Source organism: Melitaea cinxia, chromosome 25, assembly GCF_905220565.1.
Source record: "Melitaea cinxia chromosome 25, ilMelCinx1.1, whole genome shotgun sequence".
Classification (NCBI taxonomy): domain Eukaryota; kingdom Metazoa; phylum Arthropoda; class Insecta; order Lepidoptera; family Nymphalidae; genus Melitaea; species Melitaea cinxia.
The window spans coordinates 4,277,119-4,300,138 of record NC_059418.1 but is presented as its reverse complement, the minus strand read 5'-3'; the positions used below and the strand labels follow the sequence as shown (position 1 = coordinate 4,300,138).

Genomic DNA, 23,020 nt, shown 5'->3' with positions numbered 1-23,020 from the left:
CAAAGAGGTCGCCGAATCGCAGCCACTGCACGGAGGCCTTACTGTCCACGTGTGGTGCGTGAAGCGCCTTGTAGAACCGTCCATGCAGTTCCTTCTCCATCCATACGGTCTCCCGGTCAGAGGTGCTCAGTACGACCGGTTTCTGCCAGTTCTCTTTGGCCAAGGCTAGGGGGGTTAGTCCTTTGTCACACATTGAAACGTCACCATGCAAAGCGCTGTCCCGTCTCGTTTCAAAGTAGGCCCTGAGGCTGCACACCTCGCGGTTATGCATAGTCTTAGCGCTTAACATGCCTCGACCACCACACTTCCGCGGGATGTACAGTCTCATGACCGACGACTTAGGGTGGTGCATGCGATGGTGCGTCATAGTTGTGCGGACTCTTCTGTCCAGGGCGTCAAGTTCGGTCTGAGTCCATCTGAGTATGCCAAAGGTGTACAAGAGAGTGGGCATGACCCAAGCGTTATAGGCTCGGACCTTGTTGGCTCCAGACAAGTAGCTCCGAAGAACTTTTGTCAGCCGTCCAAAAAAGATTTCACAAACTGCCTGTTTCATGTCCACTTCCTTCACCCCTATACATTGTGACATACCCAGATACCGGTAAGATTCAGCTTCGGAAAGGGTCTTGTATGATGTTAATTCGAGACTAAGCTGCGACGATTGAGTCACCTGACCCCTGTCCACATGCACGACCGCACACTTATCTACTCCAAGCTGCATCCTGATGGAACTGCTGAACTCCGTAGTGATTTTCAGCAGTTCCTGCAGGCGTGCAGCGTTAGGTGCCAGCAATTTGAGGTCGTCCATGTAGAGAAGGTGGGAGACTTTAGTACCTCCTCTCCGAAACTGAAAGCCTGTCCCCGAACGCTCCAGCAGGGTGCTTAGAGGGTTCAAGGACAAGCAGAACCATAGTGGACTCAGGCAATCACCCTGGAAAATACCCCTCCGTATCCTGATTGGGTCATCCGCACCCGTCAGTCGCTCGCCCTGGAGACATAGGATCGTGCTCCATTGCCCCATACATACTCCGAGGAAGTCTCGAACTGCCTGGTCAACCTTGTACAGCTCGAGGACCCTCAGGAGCCATGAATGAGGTACCGAGTCGAAAGCCTTTTTGTAGTCGATCCAGGCGGCCGAAAAGTTCCGACGGTTGCGTCTGACAAGCTGGCCCGCCACAGAGTCGGTGAGAAGGAGCTCCTTTGTACCGCGACCGCCTCCACGACATCCGTTCTGAGCTGCAGACAAGATATTAAACTCACCAATATGTCGTGAGATCTTACAGCTCAGAACGGACGTCAGTGTCTTGTAGATGGAGGTCAGACACGTTATGGGGCGGTAGTTGGTGGGATCTGCGGTGTTGGTGGACTTAGGAGCTAAGTGAGTGATCCCGGTAGTGAAAAGGTTCGGGAGTGTCTTCCGATCTATTGCCTCATGGTATTGTCGAGCCAAGGTCGCATGGCAGACCGAGAGCCCTTTCAGCCAGTAGTGATGCAGACCGTCGGCCCCCGGACTTTTCCAGTTCGGAGCCCGCCGGACCGCACCACTGACGTCCTCCGTAGAGATGGCGATTGGGTTCATCGGTTCGATTTTAGCACATGCGTCCTGAACCGCCGCAATCCAAGGGCCCTCCTCGTGCTCCACCTCCCCTGACCATATGTTGTGCCAGAAGGCGACGAGGTCAACCGTACTCGGTTTTAGGGAAGCAGAGCTCGATATCGGGTTCTCCAGCTTTCTATAGAACCTTTTCTGATCACTCACGAAGAGGCGATTTTGTCGAAAGCGCTCAACTTTCTCAGAGTACCTGCGAATGCGCTTTCCCCATGCCGCGATTCTCTGCTTCAGGCCGTCGATGCGCTCCGTTAGTTTATCGGCTATGTCAGGCTGATCGAGGCTGATGCCTAGCCCGTTGAAGGCCATTCTAACAGAGCGCACAATCCTTGGCCTTGTGTTGCCCGACCTGAAAGCTAGCAGCCTACCAATGAGGGCCCTGGCCAGGTTGATACGGCGTTCTATTCTCCTCTTCCAGGCTGGTACGTCGCTATTCTTATGAGTAGCGCGTCCAGACTCCTGGGTCTTGGCTCCGACAAGGCGGTGCACCGCTAGAGCGGCGCCGAAGAGAATAGAACCCGTATCCTCCAAGCTGAGGCTGCCTTCCAAATAGGGCGGCAACAGTCTGTTGGCTGCCTCAATGGCATTCCGCGTCGCGGCATTGAGGGGGAGACGAGAGAGTCGCGGTCTCATTTCCAGAGGAGCGCCTCGAGTCTCGGAAATCGCCTCTTGCAAGATCCCTCTCATCTGTTCTACTTTTTGGGCGACTGCTCCCTCAGTGATCACCTCCACAGGCGCTTCGCTACGAACGCCTTCTTGTTGCGTTGACACTTCGTTGCGCACCGTGGACACGGGTTATTATTATTATTATTATTAGTATTAGTATTATATTTTCATATAGTAAGTAAAAATCATAGGTATCAGTAAAAAGGTATAAAAAATAAGCTATTATACAAATAACAGTCAAGTAATTACGCGTTATCAAACATTACTTAAAAATTGTGTTTAATCGCAAACGAAAAAACTGACTTCAATTACATCGACAAATAATACAACGTAAGTAGACGAAAAAAATCAACATACACACTAGTTGTCACTAAGATTTTCGAGGATTTTCCTAGATTTCGGCTAGGCTTTAGATTAAGAGCTGTCATTTTGAAGTTATAAATAGGTGTCGCAATGAGACACAAATTTAATAAGGGACGTGGTATAGCCTTACATAAATGATTCTGCCACTGAAAGGATTGTTGGTCTACTCCCCTGGCAACCGTGGAACAAGGGCGAGGGTCTTTGCGTGGCAAGCGGGTGGAGTCAGCAGTTGTGTTGTCCTCGAATTAAATATAAGCGACGTCGATACTCCTGGCTTGTATTATTAATGCAGAGCAATAGGTCCCTGCAATTTTTAAGTTTCCCGCCTTAGTCCACTATCCATTATCATCGTCCGGAGGCCCTTCCACGATACCCCAAGAGGAGCGTCCGCCACCTACCGTGGTAGCGGAATTGTCGTGGAAGGGCGACAGAACTTAAATTACAGTTTAAGAAAGAAATAAAAACAATTATAACAAACTTATTAAATCTAATTACAAAACAAATATTTTTTTATACGACGGTATGAAAGCTTTGAAGGTAGGCAAATAAAAATATATATATTAACTGCTTAAATTATAAACCATTAAGTCAAATAATCTAAAGGATAATTATTATTTAAAGCTCACACAAGCTGAACAGAATGTTTATAATATATATAATAATGTAGTAATAAAAAGGTTTTAAAGCGAACAGTTGTGATATTTAAACTTACCCTAAGACGAGGATTTCTGCAGTGTATTTCCAATTGATTATTATACTGATTATATTATTATTGAATTAGGAATCATTATTAATTATTAATTATGGAATTATTATTTAATTTTATTAACGTGTTTACAAAAGAAATAGGTAAATCAATATTCTCGTAATTCAAAATTCATTACGTATTAGCAACAGCCTCGCATTCTAACGCCGAATGAGAATGACCAATCCTATGGCGCCTCGGCAACGCTCAAGAGAACCCGTTATCTACACTAATATTATAAAGCTGAAGAGTTTGTTTGTTTGTTTGTTTGAACGCGCTAATCTCAGAATCTACTGGTCCGATTTGAAAAATTCTTTCAGTGTTAGATAGCCCATTTATCTATTTATATATAGAAAGGTTATAGGCTATATATCATTACGCTAAAACTAAATGAAGCGGAGCAACAATGAAGACTGTTTCAAAATCGGGGTTCTTTTTTCCTTTTGAGAGCTTCCGCTGCGTGCGCTGTGAAAACAGTTAAAGTTTCGCAAAAATCATGTACAACAGAATTGATCCTCTTTAAAAGTTCTGAAAAAAAGTCCCCGACATATATCTATCTTTTAAGGTTGGCTCACTGTAACCTTTTTTAACCGACTTCCAAAAAAGGAGGAGGTTCTCAATTCGACTGTATTTTTTTTTTATGTATGTTACATCAGAACTTTTGACCGGGTAGACCGATTTCGACAAATTTTGTTTTATTCGAAAGGTGGTGTGTGCCAATTGGTACCATTTAAATTTATTTGAGATCTAACAACTACTTTTCGAGTTATATCTAATAATGCGTTTTTACTTGACGCTTTTTTCGTTGACCTACGTTGTATTATACCGCATAACTTTCTACTGGATATACCGATTTTGATAATTCTTTTTTTGTTGGAAAGGGGATATCCCTAATTGGGTACCATGATAAGGAAACCAGGATCTGATGATGGGATCCCAGAGAAATAAGAGAAACTTTTTACTGGGTATACCGATTTTGATAATTTTTAATTTCATCGAAAGCTGATGTTTATCATGTGGTCACATATAAATTTGATCGAGATCTGATAACTACTTTTTGAGTAATCTTTGATAATGCTTGACTATTTTTTCGTCGATCTACGTTGTATTACTTGTTGATGTAATTGAAGTCGGTTTTTTTTTTCGTTTGCGAGCAAACACAATTATTATGCTAACCAAGTTTGTTCTAAACTAATGCATTATTTGCGAAGATGTTTTTATAAACATGATATTAATCCTTATCTTAATAAATACGTTATTCATCATAAGTATTTAATTTAAAACAAAATAGCCTTTCACATAATTCGATTTCAATGAGTATCTCAGGAGATATAGCAGTTTTAAAATAACATCGCAGCAAAATAATGATTAAGTATTGCGCGAGCCTCTGTTCCACGCGGACGAAGTCGCGTGCAGGATCAAATTATATATATCGAAAACAAGTCGAACGTTCGCTTTAACTTTTCTTTCTAAATTAGTTTATTAAATATTTAAATGATTTGTTTTTTTTTAAATACGCTTTAAAATAATCTCAATACACAAATTATATTTATTACTATATATATTTTTATGTATGGATGAAAATCAATAATCTGATTTTTTTATTGTAAATAAACACGAAGTCATCATAGGTTAAGGTTATAAGTTTTTTTTTTTGTAACGAAATTATGTCGATAAGCGGTCAAATTTTGAGCTTAGATAATTCGACGGTTCTTAATCTAAAGCCTTACCTAAATTTCTCTGGGATTTCATCACCAGATCCTGGTTTCCATAGCATGGTACCACACTCGAGATATCTCCTTTCCAAAAAAAATTAAATTGTTAAAATCAGTTCGTAAATGACGAAGTAATCCCCGAATATACATACGTAAGAAAAAATTTATATATACGGTCGAATTGAGCAACCTCCTCCTTTTACAATTCGGTTAAAAAGTAGTAATCAGATCTCAATCAAATTTAAATAAGACTACGTGACAAGCATTAGCTTTTGCGTAAATAAAGAATTACCAAAATCGATAAACCCAGTGTAAAGTTATGCGGCTTAATACAACGTAGGTCGACGAAAAATAACTCTAAAATTACTTGTCACATCTCGATTAAATTTAAATGGGACCACATGACACGCCACCTTTTAATTAAAATAATTAATTTTTAATTTAAATTAAAATAAATAATTAAAATAAAGTTATTGAAATCGATCCACCCAGCCAAAAGATCTGAGGTAACATAGGTACTTAAAATATAGTCGAATTAAGAATCTTTTCTATTTTTGGAAGGCGGTTAAAAAGATAGTTTATCTATTTTCGTAACCTTTTTTATTAATATTCAGCGCTATTAATCGTAACGTGATGCAATACTTATAAAAGAATTTTTCAATTCGAACACGCAATTTCTGAGATTGACGCTTTTAAGCCAACAAACAAACTCTTCAGCTTTTTAATATCTGTAAAATTATACTATACCTGTATTCCGATGTAACTGAACTTGTGTTTAGCAGATAATAAGTTCCTTAAATTGCATCGATGTCTGAACTCGCCATGAGGATTTTTGTGCCATATGTACCCTCATGTATAAAATAATTATTTATCTTCACGAGTGTAATGACAGACCTGTAATAAATGCGTATTAAAATACGTTGCACAGTTTCATATAATATTATGTAAACTAATTAACATATTAAATTATTTGAAATATAAAGAGTAAAAAAAACTTACGAAATATTTGTAATTGGTAGGTATTCTTAAATGACCGTCGTTACACTTTGATGAAAAATTTAATTTTTAACGACGCAATGAGTAAAATACATTTTAAGAGATTTAATTACGCATTAGCTATTTTAAGAATGAATAAAATGCCCATTTAATTAGTTATTGAACCTTAACTATTGAAACGATGATCAGAGAACTTTTTATTCTAAGCTGTTGAAAGGTTTGATTTTGACGTAGACGCTGTGCTGCCAGTTCTAAAAAAATTTTACTCCAAATTCTTTTCTTATTGAAAAGAATGACAAAAATGTTTTATAAAGAATGCATATATCTTTAGGGTTTACTACTTAACAGTCGATTTTCATATAAGGCCCCCGGTATGAAAAAAATATGAGGAGTAAAATCAACTGCACGAATGACCTCGTTACGTTATAGATGGCATTATTTGATTCCTTTATTTACCGTTTGATATGGTATTAATCTTTTTCTTAGACTAGTAAACCTTTTTTTGTCTATTTATACAGTAGATCTGAGGGAGTAAACTTCAGTGCTGCGTCGGACCTGACACATACACTTTTTTTTCGTCAGCCTACGTTGTATAAAGTATACCTTATAAGTTTTTACTGATTGCACCGATTTTGATCTTTGTTGTATAAATCAAAAGCTAAATAGCTGCCATTTGGTTCCATTTAAATATGATCCAGATATAAAGAGTACTTTTTGAGTAACTTTGATGACGCGTATTTACATGACGGTGCGAGAACGTGCCCGCGGTCATATCCATAGATATAGTAAAAAAAAGTAGATAATGCGCGGCCTTTGTTGTTAGTGAAGCCACAAAACTCGGACCCTTCAAGTAAATACACGCGCTCACGCACACATATGCATCAAACTACGCTCATTTTCGTTAGTATGTCACGAGGCTTCATACAGTAACTTTGCTTATAAAATGCCGTCTTGTGTGATTAAATGGTGCAAAAACAATACCAAAGTAAACAAAAAATCTGAAGGAATATCGTTTCACACGTAAGTACATATAAAACTTTAAATTTATTGTTATTCCAAAATAATATTGAGGTTATTCGGAACTTATAATTTCAATGTCACGAAATGACGTTCCACGGGAGTGTTGCCAGTAGTTCTTTTTTTTCAATACCCCAAAATGTGGGTAAGTAAATTGTACGCAATCAGAAAAATAATGAAGTAAAAAGTAGACAGTTATTGTTTTTTTTTTCTCGTGTTATTTTATGTTACATAAATTGAAAATAAAAAAATCAAAATATATTTATGAATTATTAACGCGTTTGTTTTATGTTTTAACTTTTTACAATTTTTGAGTAAACTAGGTACCCATATTTTACTATCAAATTTCATGGTTTTAGGTTTCCAACGAATATTTTAATAAGAGGTGAATGGGTAGCGGCTGTAAGACTGAGAAAATGACCACGATTATGCTGGCCATGCGCATAAAGTCAATTTAATACGATTAGTGATTGAAAAATATTTGAACATAAGACTACATCATATTAGTAAAATGCAAACAATGACGATGACTCTGAGTTCTAAGCGACAAAAATTTAAAAAACTTATACAACATAAAGGATTCTAGGTTTAAGAAAAATAGTTAAAAAAACCGACTGCAAACTGAAAAGAGATAAACAGAGGGGATAGGAAGTGTCCATTCATACGATTATCTTACGAATATATTTTTTTATTATTCTATCGATTTTTTGTTTTATTTTTAGTAAATTTATTTAAAACTATAAACAGGTTTTTATTTTCACATACCCATTTTACCTATATTAAATTAATTGTTTAATAAAAATTTTAGGGACTTTTTTTAAAAGGTGTCAACACTTCACTCACTCACACATCTTTAAAAAAGTGGCTTCAGTTTTCTGTTCTAGGTGCGTTATCTACCTTTTTTTACTTGATCTATGGTCATATCAAATACTTTGTCACGACGCAGATGCCATCTATCAAAAATAATAAGTACTTTTTGAGTGATTTTTGATGACGACTATTTATGAGAAGTTGCATATTTTGTCAATTGTTCAACGCCATCTATCAGATATACATTAAAACTACTCCGGTGTATAGCGATCAAATAATGTATCGATCAATTAATGCCACATCTACTATAACGGAGGGAGCTGTATTATCCACAATACTACTGCTGCAGTTTATACTTTATAAATAATTTTGATGATTCTTGCTTAAATTGAAACCTTAACTTGATACTTGTCTTGTGGTCGAATTTAAATTTGATTAAAATCTGATGACTACTTTTCAATTTTAAGTAATCTTTGATAACTCGACAATTTCTTCGTCTAACCTACGTTGTGTTACTTGTCGATGTAATTGAAGTCGGTTGTTTTTGTCGTTTGCGAGCAAACACAATTATGTTATCATAGAATTTTTATTTGCCATAATTATTTAAATCATTTCAAATTTACCTAGATAAAAAAAAGATAATTATAGTGAAGCAATTTTGATAAAACATACGGGAATGTTTGCTCAGAAAAGCCTTTTTAAACCGACTTCCAATAATTTTTAACAAAAAAAAAACCGACTTCAAAAAGGAAACTAAAAAGTGAAAAATAAATTTACTTAGTACAAAGTAATTCGTATTTTGATTTAGTTAATCAGAAATGATTAAATAAATATTTTATAATTTTGAAGTCGGTGCCAAGTAAAACAATAACTACTCTAGTATCTACTCATAATTTGTATTCAGTTTTCTTTCATAATTTGTTTCATTGACTATTAGGTTGAATACTGTTATTATTCTGTTGTTGTTTTGACATATCTAATAATATTTTTTGTACTTGTTTGTTGTGTATGTTGTTGTTTGTATTTGTTTTTGTAGCCAGGTTGTTGTAGTATTTACCATTATCAAACCTGGTCCTGCGACACAGACGATCACACAGCAGGTAATTGCTATAAATCGTTAAAGAGTCGACTAACTTTTGTCTCCATCATCAGACAATAATGGCACTTATAACTCATACAGTTGAAAAGTTCTCATCAATAAAAACGAATTAAGTTCAAACAGTAGGTAATTGCTATAAATTGTTAAAGAGTTCCCTCGACTATCTTTCTTCTCTACCATCAGATCGACTCCAGACCTTTATTAAATAGTAGTGCTTTATAGTACTTAATGAAAACATGATGAAATTTACTAGTCACCCTTACGATTTTTGAAAGTTTCCCTCGATTTTTCTGGGATCCCATCATCAGATCCTGGTTTCCTTATCATGGTACCAAACTATGAATATCTCCTTTCCAATAAAAAAAGAATTATCAAAATCGGTTCATAAACGAAGAAGTTATCTCCGAACATACATAAAAAAAAAAAAATATATATATATATATATATATATATATATATATATATATATATATATATATATATATACGGTCGAATTGAGTAACCTCCTCCTTTTTTTGAAGTCGGTTAAAAAAGAGGAGGTTCTCAATTCGAAAATATTCTGTTTTTATATATGTTACTTCAGCACTTTTGACTGGAAGGACCGATTTCGATAAAAACTACTACTTTACTAAATCAATTTGGAGACAAATATTTTCTAAATCTATATGACTTCGTTCTCATGGAACTCTTGCGTTGTCAAGTGTTTCTGAGTAAGCAAAACGTTGTACAACGCGGTCTCATCTCGTTGGTCCGAGAAGTTATTAATTAATGCATTTCTTACACCCTGCAGGGTTTCAGGTATGCTGTTTGAATTGATTGTGCGAGCAGCATGTCCGGTAATTTTATTAAGGATATAAGGCTAAATTACTAAGCTCAAAACCTGGCAAAAGTCCTACTGACTGCGCCAATTACGATGGGTGCAGCCGGAGGAGGATATTTAAAATTAATTTATTAAACGGATTTCAGAAAGAAAGAAACTATAACTAAATTGCAGTAATGACAATTGATCGTGATTTTCATCGGATATCTCGGCTAGTGCCAAAATAAACTATAAAATCTACCCATAACTTATAAAATTGTATAAAATTTTTAAAAGTTTACCACACCTCGTCTTGACAATCTTAATATTGACTTTAATCGCCAATATCCATTGAACTACATTACAAACAGTATGTTAAGTAGAACAAGGTTTTATAAGACTGGACATTAATCTCACTAACCACATAAGAAGATCTCTTTATGAAAACAAACAGTACGATGTTACGGCTTTTGATAAAACGGTAATGAATATCAACATTAGTCATTGATAACGATAAGAAGAATTGATAATTTCGTACGATTTCCACCATTTTAATAAATGAAGTTAGATTACGTGCATCTGAAACAGTTTTATTTTAATATTTTTTTATAAAATTTTACTCTAAGTACTTTTTAAAATGCGTGAAATAGTTCATGTTCAGGCAGGACAGTGTGGAAACCAGATTGGATCAAGGGTAGGCCTTGTATTATTGTACTAGCTCCTCATGTGTACCCTAAAATATTTGGATAAAATCTATACCTATTTAGAAGCAGGTGCTTGTCATGTGGTCAAAGTGACTAGCGCCTGTGTGACGCACAATGTGACAAGTATTTCTTAAGTTATCTATACAAATAAATAAAATTGGAGCGTCTGTTTGTAATTATTAAAATATCCGCTTTTTACGAAATGCATATGGATGTATACACGGTACATGTACCAAAATAGCATTTTTTTTACAATTTTTGTCTGTCTGTATGTCTGTCTGTTTGTTCTGGCTAATCTTTGAAACGGCAGGACCGATTTTGGCGGAAATTTCTCAGGCAAGATAACTGTAATAAGGAGTAAGTTAGGCTACTTTTATTCTAGAAATTTATCTATTTTATAACTTTGCGAACTGAACAATAACTTTTTGTTAAATTCCACGTGGATAAAGTCGCAGACACAGCTAGTATTTAATAATCCGTATTTACTTAACTATTTTTTATAGTATAACTTGTTGATGACGGTTTTTCTTTCGTTTGCGAATAAATTGCATGAAACAACAATACCAAAGTGTTAATTGATGTTTTCAGAATACCCTATTTAGTTCAAACAACTAAAAACTTTGGTATAAGCTGCTATCAGAAAAAGATAGGATTCATAAAAAGTTTTATAAATACTAAAACCCTCAGGACCTCTTACAATTCCAAATGATTAAAAGCTGTTGTCCTATATTTTTAACCGCCTTCCAAAAAAGGAGGAGGTTCTCAATTCGACTGTATTTTTTTCATGTATGTTACTTAAGAACTTTTGACTGGGTGGAGCGATTTCGACAAATTTTGTTTTGATTGAAAGGTGGTGTGTGTCATTTGGTCCCATTTAAATTTATTTGAGATCTAATAACTACTTTTTGAGTTATATCTAATAATGCATTTTTACTTGACGTTTTTTTCGTCGACCTACGTTGTATTATACCGCATAACTTTCTACTGGAAATGCCGATTTGGATAATTCTTTTTTTGTTAGAAAGGGTTCCTTAGTTTAGGGGTCCTTAGTTTGGTATCATGATAAGGAAACTAGGATCTGATGATGGGATCCCAGAGAAATCAAGGGAAACTCTCGAAAATCCGCAATAACTTTTTAGTGGGTGTACCGATTTTGATAATTTTTAATTTAATCGAAAGCTGACGTTTATCATGTGGTCACATATAAATTTTTTCGAGATCTGATAACTAATTTTTGAGTAATTTTTGATAACGCGTAGTTACTTGACTATTTTTTCGTCGATCTACATTGTATTACTCGTCGATGTAATTGAAGTAGATTTTTTTTTCGTTTGCGAGCAAACACAATTATACATAAAGGCGCTCCTGATAATTTCTATTTGCCATAAGGTGTGTTTCAGGATTTGTGTTTCCTCTAACTATAACTTACAATCGTTCGCTTGAGGTAGGTTCGACTAGAGTACGGACATACAATTCCGAAAAAATTGTTGAGCTGAAAAGCACGTTTTCTCTTTAAAAAGTATTCACTTTAATATTTAAATACTATCATACCATTTAAAATATTTTTTTTAATTTATTGTAACATCCGCATTGGAGCAGCATGGTGGATTAAGCTCTGATCCTTCTCCTACATGGGGAAAGAGGCCTATGCCCAGTAGTCGGATATTACAGGCTGAAGCGATTGTAACATACTTATTAGTACGGATTATAATATTGTAGCGCTGAAAAGCACGTTTTATCTTAAAAAAGAACTCATTTATTATTTAATTAATATCATTCAATTTCAAATATATATATATTTTAATTTATTGTAACGTACTATAAGTACGGATTATATTGTCGCGCTGAAAAGCACATGTTTAGGGTTTCGTACCTAAAAGGTAAAAATGGAACCCTATCACTAAGATTTCGCTGTCTGTCCGTTCTTCCGTCCGTTCGTCAGTCTGTCTGTCACCAGGCTGTATCTCAACCGCGATAGCTAGATAGTTGAAATTTTAACAAATTATGCATTTCTATTGCCGCTATAACAACAAATACTAGAAACAAAATAACATAATGTTTAAGGGGGGCTCTTTTTGTCTATTTTTGCTCGATATCAATAGATAATAATATATCCCACCAAAAACATTTTCATGTAAAATGTTGCCAAGACGAGATCATATGGCTCGCACTGTCAAAAAGTTATCAGATCTCATGTAGAGCCAAGCTTCTAACTCTACACGCCCTAACTCTACAAGCCCTAACTTCACAAACTCTACAACTTAGTCAAAATATGTGGCTTGGCCGTTTCGTTACTACCGGCTGCCGATGTTGTAGATGACAACTTTCTTGTCTCATTTATATAAATATATTTTCTCTTTTTATTTTTATTTGTATTATATGTATATCAATTATTCTTCTTCTTTTTATTTTTTCTTTAATAGAACTATTGTATGACAGAAAAGTAAAAAACAGTGAAAAATTTTTTCACCTTACGCCCACGTGACGGTAGCGAAACGGCCAAGCCACATATTTTGACTAAGTTGTAGAGTTTGTGAAGTTAGGGCTTGTAGAGTTAGGGCGTGTAGAGTTAGAAGCTTGGCTCTACATGAGATCTGATAACTTTTTGACAGTGCGAGCCATATGATCTCGTCTTGGCAACATTTTACATGAAAATGTTTTTGGTGGGATTTCACTTCTTTTTGTAAGCTGCTTATGACAATATTATCGTTGCATTTTACCTCCGAGACATTTTATACCATAAATATTATCCAATCTTCACCATATTCGGTTTAAGCACGCTTTTTTTGATTTTATGTTGAACTGATATGCAAACGGTGATCTCCGCCAAAACTTAAATACCAAAATTACAAAATGTAAATTTTCGACATAAACTAATAACCGATTTTTATTTTTTATGTATTTTATTATTATTAATAATAACAAGGAGTCCCTATATCAATTTTCAGACCTCTAGCATCAAAATTTGCGGAAGTCTCATACAAACTTCCCTCCCCTAGTTTAAGGGGTTGGGGGGTAAAAGTTTCAAGTCTTAGAATTTTATTGTTGTTTGTGTACTAATACTAGCTTACATACCAAATTTCAGCTTTCTAGGACTTCAGGAAGACTCTAGGAATTTTGATGATCATCAGTGAGTGACGAAATCGGGGTTTTTTAGATATCAATAAAATCTAAAGTATAAGAGCTATGCAATTGAAACTTTATATGTTTAATAAGTCTACTATCGACACCATATCCCCAGAATTTTGTTTATCTGGTATAATCCAAACCCAAGTTATGAGGGTTCAAAAAAACGACGAAGCACTTCGAGAAAAGATAGGTAGTGCTTTTCGTTTTTTTTTTTTTTTTTTTTTTTTTGGTTCGTCTTGGCGGGGGCACTACCGTGCCCCCAGATAATAAATGATAATATATGAAGACGGGCAGCAGCGTCTTCGGTGCGACAAAGCTAGCCCTGCGGTCACTAACCCGCCTGCCCAGCGTGGTGACTATGGGCAAAACACATGAGTTCACGTTATTTTTGGCGTAAACTTGTGGAGGCCTATGTCCAGCAGTGGACTGTATGGGCTGTAATGATTATGATGATCAATAAATGATAACAGGCACTTGAAATATTCACAAAATATTTAATTGTATATTTATTTTAATAACAAATAATAAAATTAATATAAAAAAATATTTAGACAAGAAATTGTGTCTAAATATTTTACCTAGTCAATGGTACTTCGTACGCGATTCCGACTCGCACTTGGCCGGTTATTATGTTATTTTCCTCGCTAGAGAGCTCCGATAAACGTGAGCGATCACTCCTAATCTATAATAAAGTTCTATAGGGCGAAGCGCGTTTTTTTTCCGGAGTGTCTAGTGCTGTTGGCTTTAGCTCTTGACAGCATCACCTGATGGGTTGGCCGGATACTGAGACCCAACAGTGAAGGAAAAAGTGGAGCACTTTAAGAGGGTTCGGGATATTCGTTCGTTCTAAGGGTGTCTCCTAGCGAGATCGCACCTCGGCTTAGGACAAAGTCGGTGTGGTGGGTGAAGCGCGGCCTTCTATGCGTTATTGTTTTTAATATTATTTTTTAGGCATGCGCCACAACCGCTATGTCCCTGCATTTTAAATCTGTAATATCTTCGAAAATATTCATTTAAACTACATGCTGTAAAGATCCATATTAATCTATATTAAATTGACAATGTATTTAAGGTACTCAAATGGATAAGGATTAATGCTGTATTGCTTAAAATTACTTCATTAATAAGCCATTATTTGTCGTAATAATTGTGTTTGCTCGCAAAGATTACTCAAAAAGTAGTTATCAGATCTCAATAAAATTTAAATTAAATCACATGATAAACATCAGCTTTCAATTAAATTAAAAATTGTCAAAATCGGTACACCCACATGTAATTGAAGTCGGTTTTTTTTTCGTTTGCCTGCAAACACAATTATATTATAGAAAATGTCGTTTAATCCAAGTTTATACACAATGAAAAAATGGCTACAATATCGTAAGAATACCCAGGTAAATTTCGCAATTGTCAATAAAGTTGTAATAGCTCAGGTGGGAAATCGGCCGGTCGACCGAAGAGACCACGGTTCAAATCCTCAAATTTCCAGATAGATTATATTTTTTATTTAAATAGCTAGTTCTTATTTTTTATTATTATGTCAGTAAAATCGAAAAATATTATTCATATTTTAATATGATTTACAAAAAACACGATTTACTAAAAAATACCGAGCTAAGCTCGGTCATCCAGGTACTACTATGTAATGATAAATACAAATATTACACCCAGACTCGGGCGGGAATCGAACCCGCAACCTGCAAAGCAGAAAGCAGGGCCACTAACTACAAACTGCGCCAACGAGTTACTCATTGTCTAGTTATTTTGCATGGCGCTAACAACCATTTTTTAACCGACTTCCAAAAAAGGAGGAGGTTCTCAATTCGACTGTATTTTTTTTTTTTTTTTTTTTTTTTTTATGTATGTTACATCAGAACTTTTGACCGGGTAGACCGATTTCGACAAATTTTGTTTTAATCGAAAGGTGGTGTGTGCCGATTGGTCCCATTTAAATTTATTTGAGATCTAACAACTACTTTTTGAATTATCACTACATAGTATATAATTGTGTTTGCTCGCAAACGAAAAAAAAACCGACTTCAATTACATCGACGAGTAATACAACGTAGATCGACGACAAAATAGTCAAGTAACTACGCGTTATCAAAGATTACTCAAAAATTAGTTATCAGATCTCAATAAAATTTATATGTGACCACATGACAAACATCAGCTTTCGATTAAATTAAAAATTATTAAAATCGGTACACCCAGTAAAAAGTTATAGCGGATTTTCAAGAGTTTCCCTCGATTTCTCTGGGATCCCATCATCAGATCCTAGTTTCGTTATTATGGTACCAAACTATGGATATCCTCTTTCCAACAAAAAAAGAATTATCAAAATCGGTACATCCAGTAGAAAGTTATGCGGTATAATACAACGTAGGTCGACGAAAAAAGCGTCAAGTAAAAACGCATTATTAGATATAACTCGAAAAGTAGTTGTTAGATCTCAAATAAATTTAAATGGGACCAATTGGCACACAAAACCTTTCGATTAAAACAAAATTTGTCGAAATCGGTCCACACGGGCAAAAGTTCTGATGTAACATACATAAAAAAAAAAAAAAAAAAAAAAAAAAATACAGTCGAATTGAGAACCTCCTCCTTTTTTGGAAGTCGGTTAAAAACAAAGTCGCTTTCTCTGTCCCTGCACATGTATGTACGCTTAAATCTTTAAAACTACGCAACGGATTTTGATGCGGTTCTTTTTAATAGATAGATTGATTCAAGAGGAACGTTTATATGTATAATAACATCCATTAAATAGTGGAGAAATACTGTTATTTTTGAGTTTTCTAATGTTATGTCGTAAATAATTATTTTTTTTTCGCTTAAATTGCAAACGCAGGCTGAACCCTACGAGATTTATCAAAATAATGTACTAAGTATTGTACACATTGAAAAGGTCTACAGAAAACTCCGCGATGGTATATACCTATCTCTTATGGATATCCCACAATAACATTTTTTTGTCATTTACTTTTTACGACAAATAATGGCTAATTTTCGAAGCAATTTTAACCAATACAGCATTAATCCTTATCGAATTAAATACCTTAAATATATTTTTTATTTAATATAGATCTATATGGCCCTTTACAGCAAATGATTTAAATGAATATTTTCGAAGATATTACAGATTTAAAAATCGCGGTACGTAGCGTTTGCGGCGGTTCCGGCCGGCTTTTACTCTAAGTTAACGCGTGCGGGTCACGGGCAGTAATGAATAAATCAAAACTATTGGATCGATTTTAATCATTTTTTCAGTGAATGACATAGGCTATAATTATATTTTATACCCGTGCGAAGCCGGAGCGGGTCGCTAGTATCTAATAATGCGTTTTTACTTGACGCTTTTTTCGTCGACCTACGTTGTATTATACCACATAACTTTCTACTGAGTGTACCGATTTTGATAATTCTTTTTTTGTTGGAAAGGGGATATCCCTAGTTTGGTACCATGATAAGGAAACCAGGATCTGATGATGGGATCCCAGAGAAATCGAGGGAAACTCTTGAAAATCCGCAATAACTTTTTACTGGGTAAACTGATTTTGATCTTCACTACATAGTATAAAACAAAGTCGCTTTCTCTGTCCCTGCACATGTATGTACGCTTAAATCTTTAAAACTACGCAACGGATTTTGATGCGGTTTTTTTTAATAGATAGATTGATTTAAGAGGAAGGTTTCTATGTGTAATAACATCCATTAAATAGTGGAGAAATACTGTTATTTTTGAGTTTTCTAATGTTATGTCGTAAATAATTATTATTTTTTTTCGCTTAAATTGCAAACGCAGGCTGAACCCTACGAGATTTATCAAAATAATGTACTAAGTATTGTACACATTAAAAAGGTCTACAGAAAACTCCGCTATGGTGTATGTCTATCTCTTATGGATATCCCACAATAACATTTTTTTGTCATTTACTTTTTACGACAAATAATGGCTAATTTTCAAAACGATTTTAACCAATACAGCATTAATCCTTATCTAATTAAATACCTTAAGTACATTGTTGATTTAATATAGATCTATATGTCCCTTTACAGCATATGATTTAAATGGATATTTTCGAAGATATTACAGATTTAAAACTTGAGGTACGTAGCGTTTGCGGCGGTTCTGGCCGGCTTTTACTCTAAAGTTAACGCGAGCGGGCCATGGGGTGGCCAATGAATAAATCAAAATTACTGGATCGATTTTAATCATTTTTTCAGTGAATGATATAGGCTATAATTATATTTTATACCCGTGCGAAGCCGGAGCGGGTCGCTAGTTTTTGTATAAATCAAAAGCTAATACTTGTCATGTCGTCCGTTTTAAATATGATTGAGATATAATGAGCAATTTTTGAGTAATCTTTGATGACACGTATTTACATGACGATGTTAAGACGGCTGTGGTCATGTTCAATACTTTGCCACAACGCCATCTATCAAAATTTAATGAAATTACTTCGTTCACTATCGATCAAATTACAATATTCCACTAGACTAGAGAGTAGCAGTTTATTCGTTATAAATATATTTGAGCTTTTAATTTTTGAGTTATCGCTAATACTGGGTATTTACTTGGCTATTTTACGTCGACCAACGTTATATTAACCTCATTACTATATACTGATTCTTTTTTTAATCGATAGGTGGTGCTTGTCATGTGGTCCCATTTAAATATAATTGAGATTTGACTCGAACTTTTTGAGCTATATCTGATATGGCGTATTTACTTGACTGTTTTTGGAGTTTTCTCCTTAAGAATCGATTTTCATTTAAGGCCCCGGAATGAAAAAATTGAACAGTAAAATCTACTGAACGAATGACCTTGTTAGAGATGGCGTTCAGACGTTTTCTAATAACGCAATTAGGTTCCGATAGATGGCGTTATTGGATTCATTTATTTACAATTTGATATAGTAATAATATATTTCTTAGACTAGTAAGCCTTTTTATGCCTATTTAGACAGTTGACCTGAAGGGGTAAACTCCAGTCGTGCATCGGAGCTGTGTGAAAACATGAACATTACATATTTTTAATAAAAAAGACATAAACCGTAATTCAATATAAATCCGCTTCAACTAAAAAACCCGCCGTAATAAGCGATGTCAGCGCTTCGCGCGAATCGACGACGGGCCTTTTATGAAATTTCTGCCTACAATCGCTAACAAAATGTTAGAAATAACAGTAGAACATTATATAATTCTACAATTTTATAATGTCGCGTTATATGGAATACGAACAAAGTATTACTATTTTTTCGTCGATCTACGTTGTATTACTCTTCGATGTAATTGAAGTCGGTTTTTTTTTCGTTTGCGAGCAAACACAATTATACGAGACCTTGATCATCGTCAATAGAACAAAACGCGTAGGCCTACCTTCCTACGACTTCTTAGAAGTTTCACTTCTGCCATGTGTGTATTACACACACACACTTTTTATTTATACAGAAAAATTATAAGATATACATATTTTTTAATATAAATATATTGCATGCAATTTAGTTTTTAATATGGTTCTATGTAAATATATGCCACGGAATAGCGTAACGCACTGTCTGGACAGGGGTAAATAAAAAAGTATTCTACTTACGTAAAGGTTAGATATTGTAAATAATTGTGTTTGCTCGCAAACGAAAAAAAACCGACTTCAATTACATCGTATATATATATATCATCGTATAATACAACGTAGATCGACGAAAAAATAGTCAAGTAACAACGCATTATCAAAGATTACTCAAAAAGTAGTTATCAGATCTCGATGAAATTTAAAAGTGACCACAAGATAAACATCGGCTTTCGATTAAATTAAAAATCATTAAAATCGGTACACCTAATAAAAAGTTATTGCGGATTTTCAAGAAGTTCCCTCGATTTCTCTGGGATCCCATTATCAGATCCTGGTTTCCTTATCATGGCACTAAACTAGGGATATCTTCTTTCCAACAAAAAAAGAATTATCAAAATCGGTACACCCAGTAAAAAGTTATTGCGGATTTTCAAGAGTTTCCCTCGATTTCTCTAGGATCCCATCATCAAATCCTGGTTTCCTTATTATGGTACTAAACTTGAGATATCTCCTTTCCAACAAAAAAAGAATTATCAAAATCGGTACATCCAGTAGAAAGTTATGCGGTATAATACAACGTAGGTCGACGAAAAAAGCGTAAAGTAAAAACGCATTATTAGATATAGCTCGAAAAGTAGTTGTTAGATCTCAAATAAATTTAAATGGGACCAATTGGCACATACTACCTTTCGATTAAAAGAAAATTTGTCGAAATCGCTCCACCCAGTCAAAAGTTCTGATGTAACATACATAAAAAAAAAAAAAAAAAATACAGTCGAATTGAGAACCTCCTCCTTTTTTGGAAGTCGGTTAAAAAAACAGACGTGTGGCACTCGACTGCCGCGGTAAAGCTATTGCATAGCATTTTGTATCAACTTATGCAATTATAATTATTTATTTATTTTATTTATGCAGTATTTCTTTTTCTTTGATATTAATTCAAGTTACACTTTTTGAGCGTGGTGACCGATAAGAAAACAATTTTTTTTCTTTTATTAAATAAATAAAAAGTTAATATTGTTTAAAATATTTTTATTATTTTACAATACATGTGGGTTTTATTATCTTACAGTAGCTGTTGGTTATTCAGGAATATTTATCATTGAAACTATAGGTTTATGATAACTGAAATAAGAAACATAAGTCTAATCGCACGCACACAACGCCGTGTCGAAGACTGCCGAACTGAAACGACGTTAGACGATGCACGGCCTTCAAGCCACACCTCCGTGCCCGTCGGAGTGGGGAGCGTGAGGTTTTTTCGTTACGGAATTTCTGGATTCGGTCCCCGCGCTCAAGGCCCGCGATAGAAGCTATGCAATAGCTTAAAAAAATTTGTACTACTTATAAGTGGTCAATATGTTCCTTGAACACACACGGTGCAAACGTGATTATTTTCCTTTAAACCGACCCAGCTGTAGGTATATGTTTCATACAAATTATTAACCCCAATTAAACCCCCTTTGCTGTGTGTGTACTTGTACTGTGTGACTAGGATACTAAAGAATATAGCTACCCCCTCTCTTCCCGTGGGTGTCGTAAGAGGCGACTAAGGGATAACACAGTTCCGCTACCACCTTGGAACTTAAAAAGCTGACCGGTGGTGGGATAACCATCCAACTGCTGTCTTTGAAATACACAGACCGAAGACAGGCAGCAGCGTCTTCCATGCGACAAAGCCAGCCCTGCGGTCACCAACCCTCCTGCCCAGCGTGGTGACTATGGGCAAAACACATGAGTTCACGTTATTTTTGGCGTAGGTAAGCTTGTGGAGGCCTATTTCCAGCTGTGGACTGTATAGGCTGTAATGATGATGAAACCCCCTTTGCGGTGGAATATTGCAAAACCCGTCCTTAATGGACGTCTACTAACTATAATCTACCTCCCTGCCAAATTTCATCAATGTCCATCTAGCGGCTTTTGAGTTCTCGTGATGTGTGAGTCAGTGGCCTTTCTCTTTTATATTTATAGATTCGTGGATTTGGTTGTTACCTATCTTCTTTTATCTTTACTATGAATTTTCAATCCACCCACCCAGAACCAAAAACAAACCTACAAAGCCCGCCATTTGCACAATTCAATAACATATCAATATCAATACATATTATAAAACAAAGTCGCTTTCCGCTAACCGTCCCTATGTAAGCTTTGTGATTAGAAGCGATTGCAAGTGTTTATCGGACCTCTCTAGCGAGGAAAATAAAAATTATCACTTAATAAGAACGTGCTTTTCAGCGCGACAACGTAATAAGTATAAGTAGTACGTTACGACAAATTAAAATAATATCTATTCGAAATTGTATGATAGTATTTAAATACTAAAGTGAATCCTTTTTTAAGACAAATGTGCTTTTCAAGGCAATATTTATTTCAAAATTGTATGTTCGTACTTCAGTCGGTATTACTATAAAGGTTAATTTTTAAACCGCACTCATATTAAGTACATTTGGTTTGATAGGATTAGATTAAAAACATAATTTACCGTTTGTATATTTCTTCTATTATGGTCTTGGTTTGAATTTAGGGTTAGTGCAATTTAGTATTAGGGCAAGTATTTTTAAGTATCGAAAATCGTAGTTTAAAGTGAAGTATTTAAGTTCAAAAAAGAACTTAATAGAAAAGGTATATACATATCTTTTGTTGTTGATAGTTGTTGATTATGTTTTGTTTTTAATCAAACGAATAGTAAGTAAAATATTTTTTACTGCAGCACACACTAATAATATGGCAATTTGTTCATAATCATGCTTATTTTAAGGTTTGAATTCAAACAAAAATTGAATAAATTTTATAATCTATTAATAAGTCGCAGGATCAAACTTTCAACGATATAGGTATTCAGCGCGTCGCTAGTTGTACAATAAAGCAGTAATAAATAAATATATATATATATATATATATATATATATATATATATATATATATATATATATATAATTTTATGTTAATATAGTAGTCTAAAGTGATATAAAACACATTTTTGTTTCAGTTCTGGGAAATAATATCAGACGAGCACGGTATTGACGAGACTGGTGTCTATAAAGGAGTGAGCCCGCTTCAAGAAGAGAGATTAAATGTTTATTACAATGAAGCCTCCAGTGGTATGTAAATGTTGAGTGCCACTCGAAACTTTTCGTTTTATCCAAGGTCGTTACCAAATTTTAGCAAGGTTATTATTCATTAGTGAGTTTAGCTCAAGCATACGTTTCCAGCACTGCACTCAACTGACAGTGAAGTAATGACGATTATTGAGGTAGGGAAGAGCAGACATATTTTATAAAAACTGCGGAAGCCCGACTAGAGAAGTAGCAATCTCAACCTTAGAAAATATCGCAGCTTAATAACACTGCTCTCAAGTAATGCGATGTGCCTGTGGTGAGAGAGGCAACCAGATCTCCTGGGAAGGATTCATCATTATCATCACAGCAGCCTTTCGTAGTCCACTACTGGACATGGGCCTTTACAAGTTCGAGCTCACACAGTGAACTCATGTGTTTTGCCCATAGTCACCACGCTGGGCAGGAGGGTTGGTGACCGCAGGGCTGGCTTTGTCGCATGGAAGACGCTGCTGCCCGTCTTCGGCCTGTGTATTTCAAAGCCAGCAGTTGGATGGTTATCCCACCATCGGTCGGCTTTTTAAGTTCCAAGGTACTAGTGGAACTGTGTTATCCCTTAGTCGCTTCTTATGACACCCACGGGAAGAGAGGGGGTGGCTATATTCTTTGACGCCGTAACCACACAGCATTCGATAGCATGGAAGGATTGGGGGTATAATATTCATCACGTTTTCAATGGT

The 23,020-nt window shown here is 35.4% G+C and overlaps 1 protein-coding gene across 3 annotated transcripts in view; it reads left to right on the top strand.

The window, feature by feature from the left end:
* Positions 1 to 10,450: 10,450 nt before the first annotated feature.
* LOC123665918 (tubulin beta chain-like) overlaps positions 10,451 to 23,020 on the top strand; it is a 32,266-nt gene continuing 19,696 nt past the window's right edge. The window contains exons 1-3 of one of the 3 annotated variants that reach the window (XM_045600145.1): positions 10,454 to 10,510; positions 22,214 to 22,325; positions 22,931 to 22,933. In XM_045600145.1, coding sequence (XP_045456101.1) covers positions 10,454 to 10,510; positions 22,214 to 22,325; positions 22,931 to 22,933 — 172 coding nt within the window. Of the gene's footprint in view, positions 10,511 to 22,213; positions 22,326 to 22,930; positions 22,934 to 23,020 lie in introns of all 3 variants that reach the window. The other 2 variants (XM_045600147.1, XM_045600146.1) reach the window with 2 other exon arrangements.